General features: G+C 34.7%; 1 protein-coding gene across 1 annotated transcript; it reads right to left on the bottom strand.

Annotated features, from left to right (window-relative positions):
* Positions 1-218: 218 nt before the first annotated feature.
* On the bottom strand, positions 219-17,030 carry LOC126708571 (kinesin-like protein KIN-UA). Its single transcript, XM_050408360.1, has 19 exons — positions 16,472-17,030; positions 15,548-15,648; positions 15,333-15,455; positions 14,423-14,608; positions 14,002-14,223; positions 13,725-13,878; positions 11,146-11,295; positions 10,572-10,660; positions 10,059-10,262; positions 9,344-9,490; positions 6,100-6,234; positions 5,855-5,986; positions 3,972-4,107; positions 3,781-3,873; positions 2,491-2,616; positions 2,248-2,373; positions 1,311-1,454; positions 944-1,072; positions 219-861 (listed from the first exon to the last, which is right to left on the bottom strand). The coding sequence occupies exons 1-19, from the start codon at positions 16,656-16,658 to the stop codon at positions 701-703; spliced, it is 2,745 nt and encodes a 914-aa protein (XP_050264317.1). The 5' UTR covers positions 16,659-17,030; the 3' UTR covers positions 219-700.
* Positions 17,031-17,596: the final 566 nt, after the last annotated feature.

The following is a 17,596-nucleotide window of genomic DNA, read 5'->3' as shown; positions in this document are numbered from 1 at the left end:
TGCTTATTTCCCATGTATCTAAACATAATAAGTCACCTGAAAAAAAAAAAAGAAAAAAAAAAGCAGACTTTCAATACCTCAAACTAAGCAGAATCTTCAATACCATTATAGAGTATCATAATCAATGACTTGAGAGTGAGACAATTCAATTATCCACAGATAATTTGAACGCATAATTTATGCACAGCATCTCATCGAAGGTAAAATATCAGAGAAAGTTGTAGAAATGGTAGATAAATTTCATATTAAACAATATCAGCATAAACTGAACAAATAAATTAATATGTGCTACATAAATTACAATCTCAATACTTATTGAGACAAAAATATTGTTTTTCTCCTACCACCCCGCCCCCCGAATTTTTTTCCTAATGATTTCATATACAAATCAATTTACAAGCTAATTAGAAGCTACACATGGGAAGGTCATACCTGGGTGAATACATTAAATGAGATTACAAGACTATAATTTGATTAATAAATTAGAGTTATCATCTGTAATCAACTTCATACAAGGCCTACAACCCAAGCATGCCCCACTAATAACAAAACTTTGGCCAATACAGCTGACACTGACAGCAAAGTCAAAGCATCCTGCTTCTTTTACCTTGAAAAGATCAATCTTTCCAGCTGGGATCAGCTACATGTATATTTCCAAGCTACCTCACCTTCAGCTGCTTCAATTACTTCCACAAATTTATCAATGACCTATCCTTAAACGCCTCATTTCAGCTTGGAAAGTAGGGCTGGAAGTTAGTGTTCGATGTGAAAGAGTCCTTATGTCTTCCCGTGCACAGTCTCGCGAGATGCGAACCAACTCCCACAAAGCACCTCCACTGATCATATCTTTTGCATTTGCTTCTGAAATGCAGTAATCCAAGCCTTCTTAGGCAACATTCTATGGGAACTCAACTTGTTCAAGGACAAGAGAAGGCAAACATACCATGTTGTGCTAGATGACAGAGTGCAAGCTCAATATGACGCCTGATTGGTGAGGCTTCATTGTTAGCATTCTGTACAATCCATGGAAGTGCACCATCCTCAATCAGAAGAGACCTTCCAGTCTTAGTTCCTATACCATTAAAAAAACTGTCTAAGCTCAAAAAACAGGATGATTTAAATACAGATGGTTCATGAAAATATCATGATGAATATAAATGGTATAATTTGAGACTTATAAACTGGTTATTTTGTCAAAAAGACAACAAAACTTAGGAAGCAGTTCTTAAGAATAAAGATGATAGTTTTGTGCATCACATGACAAGCAGAGCAACAAGAACATCAGTAAGATGCTTTTATGAGCTTTTCACCTTGCGTAGCTGCTCTTGACTCGCATTTTGCAAAATTTGCTATTCCACGAGCAACTTGTGCAAGAACATCAGCATGTCTGCATCTGACCATTCCTAGCAATGCTTTGATACCACCTTCACTCCTTAGCTTCATCTGCAACTTATCTAATTGATGCAATTTTATTTTTGTTAGTGACAGTAGACTGCCAATGTACTGGACTAGCTCATATGAACTTTTTATTGGGTAACTAGATGTTATCACCTTTGGCGCAATGATCACTCCACAAGTATAAGTATTTGTGGGATGTGGGGGGATAACGGCAGGGGTTCAAGTTTCCAGGAGGGAACTTTCACACACATATACACTTAAATTAAGCTAGAGTAGAATTTCTATCTTATATAAAAAAAAAAAAATAAAAAAAAGGATGTTATCACTTTCCAAGGGAACAAGTGCACTAGTTTGCATTCTACACTCAAACCCATCATGTTTCCAACGTATACCCAATTTAAACTTGATTCTCTTTTCCATAAGTAGCAAAAATATTATTACACTAGTTGCTGAAAGTCACAATCCCATTCAGATTTTCAGGTTAAACTATTACTCTAAATATATGGTTTATCATTGATGACAGAATTTAAGGAAAAGGAAACAAAAATTAGTAGTTGCAAGTATGTCTAGCATTATAGCAGGAAGAAGCAGTGTAATCTTCTCTATTAATACTGATTTTCTACTAATGTTATCTTTTCATCTAAGCTTGAGTAGCACAAAAAATATATGGAGCTCACTCCAAGTATCCATAAACTTAAATCCAGTTTCTTTCAAACAGATTATTAAATTTATTCAATTTTCCATCTCAATCCCTCCTTAATCAAGTATGAATATACTCAAAACATCTCTTTCATACTTAGTAACACACTGTCAAATTTTCATACAAATAAAAGAGGTCAGACAGTTTACCATTGCCACAAAGATTTGCAATAGCTCCAGCAACCATCCGAAGGGTTTGAGGATCCTCAGCATTGGCTGCTGTCATTGATAACAAAGCAATGCCCCCTTGAGACATGATGAGCTCCTGGTTGGTTTCTGACAGGCCACAAAAGGTTGCACATATGAGGAAAATCATAGCCAAACTAGAAATATTATCAGCCAAGACTGGCATATATTTTACAAATCACATAGAAATGGACCCAAAATATTTACCATTCATTGCAAGATTGGCAATAGCACCTGCTGCAACTCTATGTATGGTCTCATCCTCAGAGTTCCTAAGAAGCATCAACAACGATGTAAGTCCACCAGCTTCTACAATCTTTTCCTGATTCATCTCTGCACATTAGAGGGAATGAAAGGAAGTTCATATCATTGCAGATAGAAGTAATATAATAGCACATATCAGGTGCTATTAAAGTGATAGCCAAATGTTCAAAAAGAGAGCTTGGTTCAATATAGAACAGTAAACAAAATTAAACATATGTCATGATGGGAAAGAACAAAGTTCCACTTCAACTTCAGCACAATATTATAATCAAAGTCAAGCACATATTACAAAATGCCAACTTTGCCAGAAATTTTGCCTTCCAAATAGAACGACAAGGAAAATCAACCTCTAAACCTCCTCATAACACCTGATCGTAACCAAGATATTATACATCTTAAACCTCCTATAATACTTCAACTTCCAGTCTTCTGAAGAACAACCAATAAAATCATTTTAATAAGAAAGAAGATACAGACTCAAAGTCAACTTTGAAGAAGGGGATCCCAGTCTTCCCTAGTCTTCTGATGTCAACACCTTGGTACCTAATATCTAAAACTTGTTTTCACTAATGACTTCTTGAGTAAATTTTCCCCTCCTCCCCCAGAAATTTCTTTATCTCTATTTTCCAATTCTACATGGAGTGATATGCACTAATTTCATGGAATATTTATCACCTTTAGTGGTTATAGGAAGAAAATATCTTATACTTTTCATAGAAATCCTTATCTCTATCAACTCTATTACATGCATGCAACTAACCAGCAGTCTTCCCATTTCAATAATAATAATAATAATAATAATCAAAACAACTAAGCAAGCACCCCAAAAGTCAAACTTGTTAAATTACCAATTCTCTCAAAAACTTAAGCTATTGGGATATGGTAAATTCAATCATTTAACCACATACTTCTAACACTCCCCCTTATAGGTGAGGCCCAACAAGTGGGAATTTAAATGGTAGGTAGAATGGAGGAGACAGAGATTGAACTCAAGACCTCCCACTTTAATACCATGTTAAATTACCGATTTCCCTAAAAGCTTAAGCTTTTGGGACAATCGGTAATTTAACAAAACCCATCAGATCACAAACATTAAGCAAGAATTGGAGAAAGAAGAACTTTGAATTGAACATGTGGCAATAACATAGGACCATGGTGCAAGCACAATTTGACAGGGCAATTCAGAATGAGCTAGTGATACAACAGAATAATAGTGTAAGGAAAAATAGACACCTTCAGCAGCTAGATTTGCAACCACTTTCACAGCATGAATTCGCACATCAGCATCTTCAGCTTCAAGCAATGATAAGATCTTTTGCAATCCCACTATAAGAATATTGAATTTTATTAGCAAGAAAGTAGGCAGATTAACCCTAATTGTTAGCATAAAATAAAAACAAATGTCATGCAGCACTGACTGCTACCTTGTTCAAAGAGTTTGGCTATTGAGGCCTTTCCCCCATTTCCTGAATCTTGCTGGTGATGTTTAACTTGAGATATAAGTGAATCTAGACCGCTTGGAACTTTACCAGATCCACCTCTATCAAGTCTTCTTGTTGTCTACATGTCATATATTTAATTTAGAATTCATCAAATACTACATTGATAGATACAGATGCATACCGTGAACACGTTTAAATGCATACAAAGATGACATAAGAAACATCATTTAATGCCCACTAATTTGCTGAAAGTGATTCACAAAAGTTACAAGATCCCAACATGAGAGTAAATAAGTCCCAAAAATTAAGATTCATATTGTTTTCCAATTGTAAATTCCTAGCAAGTCAAGTAATGAATATCAAAAGGATATCGCTTTGTAGATACCCCAAATAGCCATTGTTATCAACTTGCACACTTTGCAATAGTGCATTAAACTTCCAATTAAATGTGCTTTGGACTCCTTGTTCAACCAACAATTTAGCAACGGGAAATTGTTGAGGCCTCATTTCCATTTAGATTTTCCTGTATAGGCCTCCTAATCATCTGCTCAGAAACATCAGAGCAAACTCAAGGTATGGCTTGATGCTAGCCAAGCTTACTGACACAGGACAAGACAGACAGATTTCAACAAAGAACAGATAGTAAAATAGCATTAAGAATCAGCACCAAGGCTTGGTTGGAATCAGAACCAAACAAGAGAAAATAATAATCAAGGAATCAAAACCTAGGGTTGCTTGAAATCAACACCAAGCTATTAAGGAAAACCCGAACAATAAATTTATTACTGAATCGAACTGTAAAACAATACTGAACCCTATGTTCTTTAAATAGATTATAGAGTTCCAATAGTTATTATCCAAGTAAGAAAATGAATTAATTCTACTCATCCCAGTAAGAAAAGGAATTAAATTCCTAAACCATGTAGGAAAAGAAAATAATGTTTAACCAATTAAATAAAGTAAATCCTAGACATTAATTGATCAGGCCTTAGGCCCAATAAATAGTAGTCTCCATCCATAGGGCCATTGGTTGGACCGTCTTCTCATTGCGTCTATGTCCATAAGTCTGTGTAATTGGGGGACTGTATCTTGTGTCCACACCATTTACACAGCCAAGGAAGCCACCACATGGAAGGCTCAGGGCGTCAGCCTATCATGCTGCTGAAAACCACCTTGTTTTGCTGAATGCATGAATTAAGAACATGCCTATTGTGTTTGGCATGAATGCATGGTGCAACCAAAAAAGGAACCACAAAAAACAACATGCATAAAATAACCACGTCTGCAATGAGCTCTGGTTCAAACTGCACTTATCCTCCCACAATAATGAGTAGAGGGTGAGGTGCAAATTCAAACTTCAAAAATTTAAACCCACTAGGTGTACCAATCTAAAAAATAAAAAAATAAAAAAAAACAACCACATCTTACTCAATACCTTAATCATACCATTGGAAGCTAAAATCAGGATATAGCAAAAATGCTCAACGCTCTAGTAACTACTATTACGCCTTAACCAAGACTTAAAATACCCACATTTCTTAGGAATTAAGGCATCCTCAGGAGCTAAGAATCCCAGGATTTAAATTTAATTCATGAACACCCAACCTTCCATAAATTTCTGATAATATACATATATGGTTCAAACTAATACACAATGAACAAAACCAACAGAATTTATAAACCTTGACCATCTAATCCCATGAAATAAACAATTTTTGCAAAGAGGAATACTTCAGCCCTATCAGATAAGAGTGATGCAAGGAACATGGGGAGAAATCCAAAAAGGGAGTATTCCAATGGCAGATGTCTGATTAGAAAGTCAAAAAATTTAAACCACAGCCTTACAAATTCCAAGCACAGAATACCTCATCAGCGTCAAAACTTAATTGCAACAACTGGCTTTGTAGTATTGCTATTTCTCCTTCAAGTTTCTCTTTCTGACTTGCCTCATCTTCCAGCATCTTGCGAAGCTTTAAGATCTCTGAGTTTCCTGATGCCTATGATATCAAAAGTATCACTCTACATATGACAAAGATACCAAAGATGGGGGTGCAGAGAATGGAGCATAGACAATGTTGAAATAAGAAATGCTTGGAGAGATAAAACATACCTCAGACCTTTTCCATTGAGCTATTTGACTTTTAAGATTATTAACTTCCTCTTCAGCAGTCTTCCGTAAAAGATTTTCTTTTTGAAGCAATTTCTTCAGCTCAGCAACTTCCTCTGCAGCAGAGACCTTGGAACTCTGAATAACATTGAAAGTGGTGGAACTATTAGCTTTTCTGTTTCATTCATTGTAATATTTTTAGACACTTTGCATTCATTATCATGAACTTGAAGTAATTATATTTTTCAAAAAACTTTCTACTTATCCAAAAAATCAAAACATTAAAAAGGGTGGAACATGCTAAGGGATGGTTTAACATGTAAACCAATAATATTAAAAAATGATAATAAATAATACAAATGAAAAAAAAAAAGGACGGTAATTAAAACTGCATAAGAGCATTAAAAACTGAGCTGGCTTCTGTTTTAATGTTGTAGGTTAAAAGAACGAGCAACATTGATAACTCATACAAAGGTGTATAAACATTATCATAAGTTTCTGAAATCTTGGATGCTAGTGAATTCCTTCCCCAGTTGTTACATAAAATTCATTAAATTATTTTGGCTAAAATGCAAAACCGACCCTCTAACTTTTTTAAATTTCATTTCAGTTCTCTAAGTTTCAGATTTATTCAATTAAGGCCTTTCTGTTAAATTTTGTTAAAAATTTTTGAAAAAAAAAAAATCTGGAAAATATTTTTCAATCATTAATTGAATTTTTTTAATTTAAAAAATTTGAAGAAAAATTTATAAAATTGAAAAATTAACAACATATAACAAAAGTTGATGGAAAAGCCTTAATTAAATAAACTTGAAAGTTAGAGGATTGAAATGAATAAAAGCAAAGTTAAAGGACTGAAATGAAATCTGAAAAAACTTAGAAGGTCAGTTTTACATTTTACCCAATTATTTGTGTTTGTGTGTATGTATATATATATATATATATATATATATATACAGCCAAGAACAGCATCTTTAGAGCCATCTCCCCACACTGCATGTCATGTTAAAAAGAGAAATCTCCTACAAATAGGCATAGGCTACTAAATAGATAGTTCCCCTCCACTGTGGCCATAGTCCTACTATATTCAAGTTCAACTCCTTTCATAGGCCTCCCCATACACTGCAAGCTTCCATAAATAATAGTAGAAAATTCCAACTCCATACATGAATGGTATACTTAATAGGATGATTTCAGTCCAAAGCCGGCAGTGGCTGAGCCACATCGTAGCAAGTGGGTGCAATTGCACCTGCTGAAATTTTCAAAAAAAAAAAAAACCCTGGGGTACATGTATAATGTTGAGGAGTTTTCCTTTCTTTTCTACCCTTTTTTTTTGCAATTGTATCCAATGAAAAAAGTCGTGGCATCAATTATGAACATCTTTAAAAAAAAAAAAAATTTAAGAAATTTTGAAATTTTAAAATCTTATTGGCAGATTAAATTAAAAGAACAAAGAAAAATATGTTTAAAAATAAATAAATAAATAAAAGGTCACAAAACAATACAGAAGACCACTTTTTTTTTCCTTGTGTTTTGTTTTCTTTTGCTTCTCTTAAACATGGTGCCTAAAACACCATTTTCCCTATAAATTGTTATCCAAAAACTCACCCCTCCCCCTTGTAAGGTTCAACCACTGGAATTCTAGAACTACAGAGAGAAAAAGAACAAAAAATTAGGTAAAGACTATGGACTAAAGTCCTGGGGGAAAAACCCAGCCTCCCAGGTCTGCCATATGGATATGGTGCTATGGCAAGAATGAAGGCTATAGCATAGGTAATACTATACCATATCAATTAGTTATAGGGTTTGGTAGAAATTGACTCAAATTCCAATTTTGATTTAGCTTGGGCTATTTGATATGGAAGGAAGGTTTATTTTTTGTAAACTAATTAATTTAATACTCCCTCTATATCCAATTGTTGGTCCTCTATTTCATTTTGGGACATCCCAAAATGTAGTCCTTATTGAAAAGTCAATAAATTAATTTCCTAACTTACCCTTTACTTCATTTAAAAATTCTATCAACTTCTCACTAGAGTTTATATTAATGAGGGTAATTTTGGAAACTTGTACCTTTTTAACTAAAAGACAACACATTAAATGATGTTCCCTTAACAAGTTGGATTTTCTAAACATAACCAACAATATGGAACGGAGGTAGTATTACTTGTCAAACAAGAAATTAGTATTGAGTTCTTATTTATATACAACACTATAAGGGATTTGGTGCTTTTGGCCCAAGAGGTCCTCCCATATGGAGAGAGGAGAAGACACTTAAAAAAAGAAAGTGACTGGATTTCTTTGAAAAACTTTTTAGTGTCTCTCTTAGGGTTGAGAGATACTTGCATGTGTGACTTAAGGGTTTGTTTAGGTGTTAGTGTAAGAGCACCATTAGGTATATTAGAGTTTTAGGACTGAGTTTGTCAAGTCTGTGATTTAGAACTAAGAATTTGATTTAATTAGGTATATTGGGAGATGTAGGCTAGTTTGTATTTTGAGAGTGTTTGTTTCAAAGGTTGTGAGTGTTGCTTGTGAGAGTCTTAAGAGTTTATGCTGTCATGGTTAGGCATATGGTTGTAGCCCATATCATTGATAGTGGATTTTGATTAGTGTTGCCAGTGGATATAGTCATGAAGTTGGCCAACCATGTTAAATATTGTTATTAAGTGGATTTTTTTTCTTGTTTGTTTGAATATGCTTCTGCAAGCCCAAAATTCCAAAAGGGTTTTTGGTGGATTTGGTTGGCCATTAAAATGGAGAAAGCAAATATCTCAAGAACTTCCAGTGCCTCATAATATTACATCTTTGTACTGAACTCAAATCAAGCTCCAATTATTATTCAAATTTTCCAACTGTTATTGACACCAGATTCATTTTCTTAGCCATAGGAAAGGAAATTTTGACACAAATTGCAGCTACCCAAAAGGTGGAATCAGCACAATAGCATGGTGCATCCATAACCTCTAGTAAATTCTCTTCTATTTTTCTCAATATGCAAAAAGTTAAAGTAATATTGACAATGGAAGAGGATTATAGTGAAATTAACCCTAGTATGAAGAGTAAGAGACAAAAGATAGAAACATGGGTTACATAGGCCACTTTTTGGACTCGGTGACAAAGGTATTGGGCATTCAAGATCCATAAAATAAATCAGATATTTAAAATAGCAGTAGCACATATACCATGCATTTACCTACAGTATGGACAACAATAAATGACAAGATATGCAGATTCATAACTAGGCTACCTCTGTGTTAGATGTCAAGGCAGAGCCATCCTCTCTGAGTCCAACTGGAACTTTTTCACTGCCATTCTTTTGCTGATTCTTCACCAATTGCTCTTCAAGCTTCTTTATTGAATCCATATAGTCTTTTTGATATTTCAATCTTTCCTTCTACAAAAGAAAAAAGTACACATGGATTTCAATATGCAATGAGATAAGCATGATAATTGGTAAATGAAGTTCAACTGGCAATTAAACTCAAACACAGTATGCACCTATTGGATTTTGAATCTACAACTTCACTCTCCACATTGCTCTTACAATGGAAGGAGGTGCCATTTGAGCTAGAGCTCATTGGCAAAAAAGTGCTACTTATAACAACTATTCCTATGAAGAGATTTACAAAACTTCTGGAAATAAATAATAGAGAATTCTCCAAGCTACCAATCATGTAAATGCTAACAGATTTCTTAAGAAGGGGGTAGAGAACAATGCACATGTAGAATATGATTTCCCAAATGTAAGTCGTAGAGAGGTCACTGTGTGCATTATCACTTTTACCTTAAGAAATCAACAGAGATATAAATGACAATGCTTGTAGTTATTACATCATAGTTAAGAAACAAGCCAAACGTACTATGGCAAGCTATTGGAATATTGCATTATCTCTATGCAGGTGCAAGCACATACAATATTCAAGTTAGTTATATATATATAAAATGTAGATATAAGTGTTTACCTCTAATGCATCTGCATGGTTACTTTCAAACTCAGAAATCCGATTTTGTGCTTCTACATTTATTCTTTCGATTTCATCCCCAAATGCTTTCTGCTGCCTTTCATGTTCTGCAATAAGTTTGTCTAATTGTATGTCTAATCTTCTAGCTAAACTTTTGTAATCGAATTCCTCCTTCAATTTCAACATATTTTCCACCTTCATAGCCTATGAGATGACAAAATATTAGCACCTTCCAAAATAATAAAAAAGCCACACACACACACACACACACACACACACACACACAAACACACTAATATTAAAAAGCCCCCCATGAAAAAATTGATTGCTGCCATAGATCACACAGTTGAGATCCAAGCAGACAAGAAGGATTATTGTGCAGAAAAATGCTAGCAGCCTGCCCTAATGATATTGAAAGAGAAATAGCATAACTCCATCTATCAGGACTACACTAACAAGTCAGAGATACATATTCAGAATGTGAGAAAGCAAGGTAATGACTTCGTAACCCACCCTCTGTCCAAACATTATAGTACTTGCTGTCTCTCCTCGATGACGTGGGGATGGACCAATAGTAATAACCAGTGAAGTTCTTGCTGTGCCTGTTAAATTTTCAATGTCAGTAACATACGTAGCAAAACGCAAATGATACTTCATAAAAAAATAAAGAAAATACTGGACATTTAATTAATAAAAGGCACTATCAAAGATGGAATATTCTGCCACAAATGGTGCCTTGAAACTGTATTTGCAAGCATATGATAAAATCATCTTGTGTCTAAAATCTCAGGCCCTAAACACAGTTCCTTATATGTCTATATATGAATTCAGTACATGAAAAGTCAACATAAACTGGTGATTTAGAGATCTAAATCTCCACACCTTCAAAAATTTGAATCTCTACCAAACACACAATAAACTTTAGAAAGTGAAAGAGATCAAATTTAAAATACGAATTCAGTTATTCAAATTGCAATACATTTTAATGAATGAACATGTCAAATCATTTGTCAAAATTGGAGGTTAAACCCATAACACAAAAGGAAAATTGAATTCATATCCATGTGAATAGTAACATGATTCATACCTCCAAATGAATCCTTAAGCAATCTTGTAAGCTTTGAATCACGAACAGGAACATGTGCACTATTCTCTGCCAGTGCATTAATGCACTTTCCCAATGCGCTCAAGGAGAGATTGATGGATTTGGCTTCCTCTAGTGTATGCCCCTCACTTCCTGCCAAAGAAAAAGAGAAAAGAAGAATAAACAATTTTCAATATGTGGTAGATAGGTTAACACATGGCAAGATAAAATAAGATAATAGCACAAATCATTAGGAAAAAAGAAAAGAAAAGAAAGAAAATATATGAATCTGTTATGCATTCTTCATGCATGCGCAGAATCTATCAATATGACATATCTACAACTGGCAATAGTTGCTGTTCCACTGAATGAAGAAAAATTAAGGTGAAAATTTTACAAGAATGCCTTCTCAAGGAAAAAGCCCTGGTGTAAACTCACAGAATTTAAATAAAATTTAGCAGTTGGAACCTCTCCAATGCTAGTCAAGTGCTGTCAGTTTCTCCCAAATCAATAATCACAAGCGATTGGTATGAAATCCCAAAATCTGAATAGATTGTAAGGCATGTATATTGGCTTCCCCAATTGAAAAAGGTGATTTTATCAACAGTAATCCTGACATAAGAGTATAAGACACTTCCCTCAGCAGGAGAAACCACTGAGGAGCTTTACCAAATCAAGGAATGGAAACAAGGGTGCACCCATACCATGCCCAAAGCACCACCTAAAGCTTTGTCAAATATAAGAGGGAAACAACCCCAAGCCAGCTATTTCAGATGTATTGACTTGTCACCTTAAGCTATTCATCCTGCCAACCTTGCAGCTACCAATCTTAAATATACACCCTAAAGGCCACAACCTTCAATGTCCATGTCATTGGGACTCCAACTGGACCACTGATGGTAGCAAACTTGCTGCAGGGTAATCCAATTTTCTTATCATGACCTTCCAATAATGCACCATTGAACTTCCCTGACATAAAGCCCTCTATCAATTCTTCTAGCCAATTGATGGTGGGCAACTTGATACAAGGAGTCAGGGACTTGCAAGGAACAAGTTGCCTTGTAAGACCCAATGACCTCCACTCAGCGAGAGCCCTTCCCTTTTTTCTTTTTTTTCTTTTCCAGAACTACCTTGAATGCACCTTAGACCACTGCAGCATAAAGACCTCTCTTTTTTTTCTCCTCCCTATCCTTGTCTTCCTTATACAGCTTAACTAACCCCCCCCCAAGGCATGGTGCAAATCTTGCCCAAGCATTGTCCCAGTACACCTCTAGCTTGTTCAAAACCAGAAATGATGTTTGACCTGCCTAAAAATTTCAAATTCTTACCATCTCAGTCTTGAAATATATCTGTTTTGAGTTGAACCAAAACCATAATAAAGGATATCACCAAAATCCATATTTATATTGTACAACAAATACAAATCAGAATACACCACTTTATATTTATCAAACATTATTGGAACTTGATAAATTAGAGATTCCACTGTTAGAATATGGGTTTAATTTTTCAGTTTCATATCAAATACATATTATTCACTAAGTTCATGAGTTATTCATGTTTTTCCAAACGAGAAGTATCTTCACACAGCCTACTAGAAGAAATTACTTGAATTTGTAGCTACAATTTAAGAAATTAGGGGGTAAATCAAAGACTCTTGCTTCAGGTTGATGTATAAATTGACCTAAAGATGAGTCCAAAAGACGTAGGTTAAAATAAATATGACGAAGATCTTGGTACTTGACAGTTTTTTCTTTAACTTATTAACAATATCATCATACAGTATTTCTCTGAAAATATAAATTTCCCATGGTATGTGTAACTTACATCTATTTTTATTTGAAGGAAGAATTGAAAAATACATGTTTTTTAGATTGTAACTCTTTCCCATTATAATTACATATGTGATGTAGAACATGTTTCCTTGGAATTTTTTAAAAAGCAGTACCGTCAAAAATTGAGGTCAATGGCTTGTTAATTTAGTCTTCAGCAAAGTCATAGGAAACTTTACAAGACATTGTACTTCACTGGCTTTATCAGATGGCAATAAATATTTCTCTAAGAATTTTCTCTCAAATTCTGGTGGATTGCAAATTTCTCTTTCCTTTAATTTCCAAGGTATTCTAATGAGATCTAGCTAACTGCGTTTTCATTTGGGATTAATCTTGTGATGATGTCTAGCTTTGGACATATTTCTTGGGATAAATATTCGCCAATCCACACTTTAAGCTCCTAGGTATACTTTATTCAATTTCCAGGAGTGCCAGATTTCCTCTTCATCTGCTCCCGCTACTTCTTGTTATAACTTTGCACCCTGGCTGACCAAAACTCACCTTAAAAGCAGAAACTGAATTATAATGACTGACTATTTCATTAGAAAATGTTTTCAGTAAACCAAGAGAGAGGAAAAAGTACCCATATAAAGATACAGATTGTAACATAGTTTAGCAAAAATTTAAGAACAGCAAGGACACTATTCATATGAATAAAGAGTCAGGCCATAAAACAAACAACAATAGTAAAATGACAAAGTCATAACAAGGAAAGAGGACTAATTAAGTCCTCTTGTTACACTCACACACCTGATTTATCAATACGCTCTGAACCAGCAAGATCTACCACAACTAACTTTCCCTTCCGAACAAGGGAAGGTTTTAATGTTTTCATATGAGGACTGTTACCATTTTCACTTGAAAATGCTGAATCCCTTGCCTTGACAGATCTCTTTACATGTACCTGCGGGATTAGGGACATCTATTAATTCTCAATCAAAAACAACAAAAAGCTTCATATAACTGCAATAAGTGCCTAGAAATTTCAAGAGCACAAGCATCAAAATAAAAGAAATGCGTAATTCACCATCAGTATAGCGTGACTACGAGAAGATTCTGTATTCAATTTTGTGTTCGCAGCAAAGCGATGAGCTTCCCCTAATCGCAGTAGTTCCACAAAACTGTGCTGGTCCCTAATTTCCACTAGGGTAGCCCCAGGTACTGAAACATCACCAGTTTTTGGGTCTTCCACAATAGGAATGTTATCATTGGCGGGATCAAGAAGGTCCTGTATAGTCTCCATATAAAGCTGCATGTATGTGTAGGAAGCCTAATGTTAAACATGAACTTGTAACAGTGCTGTCAGAATGTTTAACATAGACTTCAGAACATAATATATCTAAAATGATGACAAAGTCATGTGTATAAACCAGCTAATAAAGAATTAAACAAACAACAATGATGATATTAGAAACAATGTATTAGGTTCTACTTTCAAGGACAACAACCTGCAGATATGAGACCGAGACTGAATCAGTCTCCAATGAAACATCTGCTAGAATATCCTCCATAGCACGCACCATTATTCCACGAGCAGCTGTATCTTCCTCTCCAAGTCGTCCAAGAGTATATGTTTTACCCGTACCAGTCTGCCCATATGCCATGATGGTTCCATTGTAACCATCCAGAACACTCTGAAAAAGAAAATTACAAAGAAGCACATCACTTGGAGGGAGTTCCACAAAAACTAAGCAAACTTACCCGAATTTATGTAATGAAACATATAAACAGTTCCCTTGAATGCATATCAAAGGAGAAAAAAAAAAGTAATTTAAAAAATAATAAATAAAAAAATAAATAAAATAAATAAAAAACAGTAAGAAAACAAGCAGCTGATGACTTTCTGAGCTGGCTTATATGAACAAATGAAGTGAGTGAGTGATAGTTTTATATGTCCGGAACAGCAAACACAACATGTAGTTACAATTTCAAAAAGAAAACTCAACTTTAAATAACGCCTTTAGGTGCTTATACTTTGACCCTATTTATGATTCAAGTGAAAATAAAAGAGCTTTATTTGAACTTTTATTCATTACTTGAAAGCCTACATAATCCAAGAGCTATTTTCTTATTTTCTACAATATGGCTCTCAGATTTTTTTTTTTTTTTTTAATTCAGCATATGCAAATATATTATAGTAACTTTCTAACTGCATTTATACTAAAATTCCTGGTTTGATCCCATATTTGAATCTAACTGATATGATCCACTATCCTGATTATACATTCCCAACAGATTACCAAGACAAATAACATAATCAAAAATTAATCCATGAACCACCCATGTCTTCAAAAACAAAAACTGAAATTCAAATGCATTAACATGTATGACAGAAACTGTCATCACATTTATACACACCTCAACAACAGGCTTTGCTACAACTTCATAAACACGTTTTTGGGATGCAAACTCGGTAAGCACTTCATCAAACTCATAAGTGTCTGAGTCCCAATTGTTTTTTCGAAGTTTCAACCTTTTAAGCTGAAAAAGGAACACTTGAGTATGAATTCCTATACTGAAAACAAGTATTGAAACCATCTAGAACATAATTATCAATAACTATTGAAGAGCACCTCTGGCTGCAATTCTACACAATCAGCAAAATCAGCATCTTCCACCAATTCCTCAGCATTACGCGGTCTCAATCTCACAGCTACTCGAACTCTTCCAGGAACTACTCTCAAAATAGAAACATATAATGAACAACAAAAGGTTTATTACCTGACAAAAGCTAAAAACACAGCTTCTCTAAAAAGGAAATCTTATTAGTCATCCCTTTTTAATTAACGAAAAGGCAATGCTTCAGAAACTTATCAAAGAAACTGTTGGCAAAGTCTCTACAAGTTGGTATTATTATAGAAAAGCATAATCTCTTACCCTTACCAGGACAAACCAATTCATAGCATTCAGAGCTTTATAGAGAAATAGGGATATAAAGGAATGATGAACAAGTTGTAGAAGGGAAAAACTCTTTTTTATTTTTAAACAATAATTTAAGTGCCAACCCACCAAGACTGTTTAACAAGCATTTTTATTTTCAGAAGACACCCAAATTTACCCAAACTAAAGGAGTTCCCTCTATAAGTGATCAAAAGGCTATCCAATATCTATCCTCAGAAATTAAATACAATAATAATCAAACTTCTATAGTTCAATTTGCTTAGCATTTTGAAAGTACTTTCCTTCCTCTTAAACAGTAACCCAATTACCTAATGCAACTTTCGCCTTCAAAGCAAGAAAATAAGGCAAAGTGCAAAAACCATAATGGCAGTACACAACCCAAAATATTTATAAAAAATTAAATTTTTTTAAAAAAAGGCCTCTCTTTCCCACAACCCAAAACACCCATCAAAATTTGTAACACAATTCTACATTCCTTATACACACAACACCTATACCAACCAAAACAAGAAATGGGTAGCCCAAGATCTCAATAACCAAGTGCAACAATTTTCAAATTCTTCAACCACCAATAAAATAAAAACCACAAAACTCACCTCCAGCATTATCCTTGGCTGCTCCACCGGCTAGAGAGCCAGTGCTATTGCGGCGGGGCCCAGAAGAAGGCAAAGACTTGGACTTTACAGAGGACTTTGGGTTTGAATTCAAAGAGAGAGACCTATCCACCTTCATGGAGCTCTTGTGTGTCCCATTTCTGTAATTACCACCACCTGAAGTGGCCATTGTTAACACCAAACCCAATGAAGCTTCTTCCAAAAAAAAAAAAAAAAAGGGTCTGCCACTGCCTACTGATACTTGTTATCTAGGCCATTGAAGAAATGGCTTATACTTCAATGTTACAGTAGCACACAAAATAATAGTAGTGCAAAAAAAATGCAATCTTTCTTGTAAGAGAGAAGAAAATAAGAGAGACCCAACAAGACCCAAGTGGTGAAATTGAAGTTTGGCAAAGGTAGTTGTACTTTGTGGAACTAGAAGTGGACCTAAATCGTGTAAGATGTGACTCAGAAAAACACGGCCTCTGTTTTGCTTTGCATTCCTCAATTTAAAGCGTAGAGAGACAGTCTCTTCAAGACTCTAGAGAGAGAGAGAGAGAGAGAGAGAGAGAGACAGTATTAGACTTTATTTTTAGCAATTAAACAAAAGTGGGTCATTTTTAACTTTATTTTATTTTTTGAGTAAAAAGTACGAGAAAACCCATGAAGATTTGAATTCTAATTACTTTTACAAGGGTATATTTGGAAATTTGTTCCTTTTTTAAGCTTACCGTTGTGAATTACGGGGCTTTAATGGATGTGTCGTGAGAGGCATAACGTGAGTCGTGTGAAAGTGGGGGGAGTATGGTGATTTGACCGAATTGCCCCTCCTCACATTCACCACGACTTTTTTTGCATTCAATTCCTAACTTTCCAACCGCTAAGTTGGTTGGGTTTACAAAAGGAAGCTATTTCTACTGCTAAAGGAAAGTTACATTGGCAAGGATTTCAATTTTGTGTTGCTGGAAAAAATAAGAAGATGAAGAAGACACGTATAGTATAGATAAGTTTTCATGTGATACACAAACCTAATCTCTAGAAGTAATTAGAATGTCTCAAAGTCATTAGAGTTTCTAATCAAGCTGGTAAATAAAGGAGACACCAAGGTGTGTAGTGTAGTTTAGC

Source organism: Quercus robur, chromosome 12, assembly GCF_932294415.1.
Source record: "Quercus robur chromosome 12, dhQueRobu3.1, whole genome shotgun sequence".
Classification (NCBI taxonomy): Eukaryota; Viridiplantae; Streptophyta; class Magnoliopsida; order Fagales; family Fagaceae; genus Quercus; species Quercus robur.
The sequence above is the reverse complement of the archived record's forward strand: the minus strand, read 5'-3'. Positions and strand labels throughout refer to the sequence as shown.

Coding starts and splice junctions, on each gene's coding strand:
- LOC126708571 (XM_050408360.1), bottom strand. CDS start 16,658: ATGGCCACTTCAGGTGGTGGTAATTACAGAAATGGGACACACAAGAGC. Junction 14,609..15,332: donor TAGCAAAGCCTGTTGTTGAG/GTGTGTATAAAT, acceptor TTTCTTTTTCAG/AGTGTTCTGGATGGTTACAA. Junction 1,455..2,247: donor TGCAAATCTTTGTGGCAATG/GTAAACTGTCTG, acceptor TGCATCAATTAG/ATAAGTTGCAGATGAAGCTA.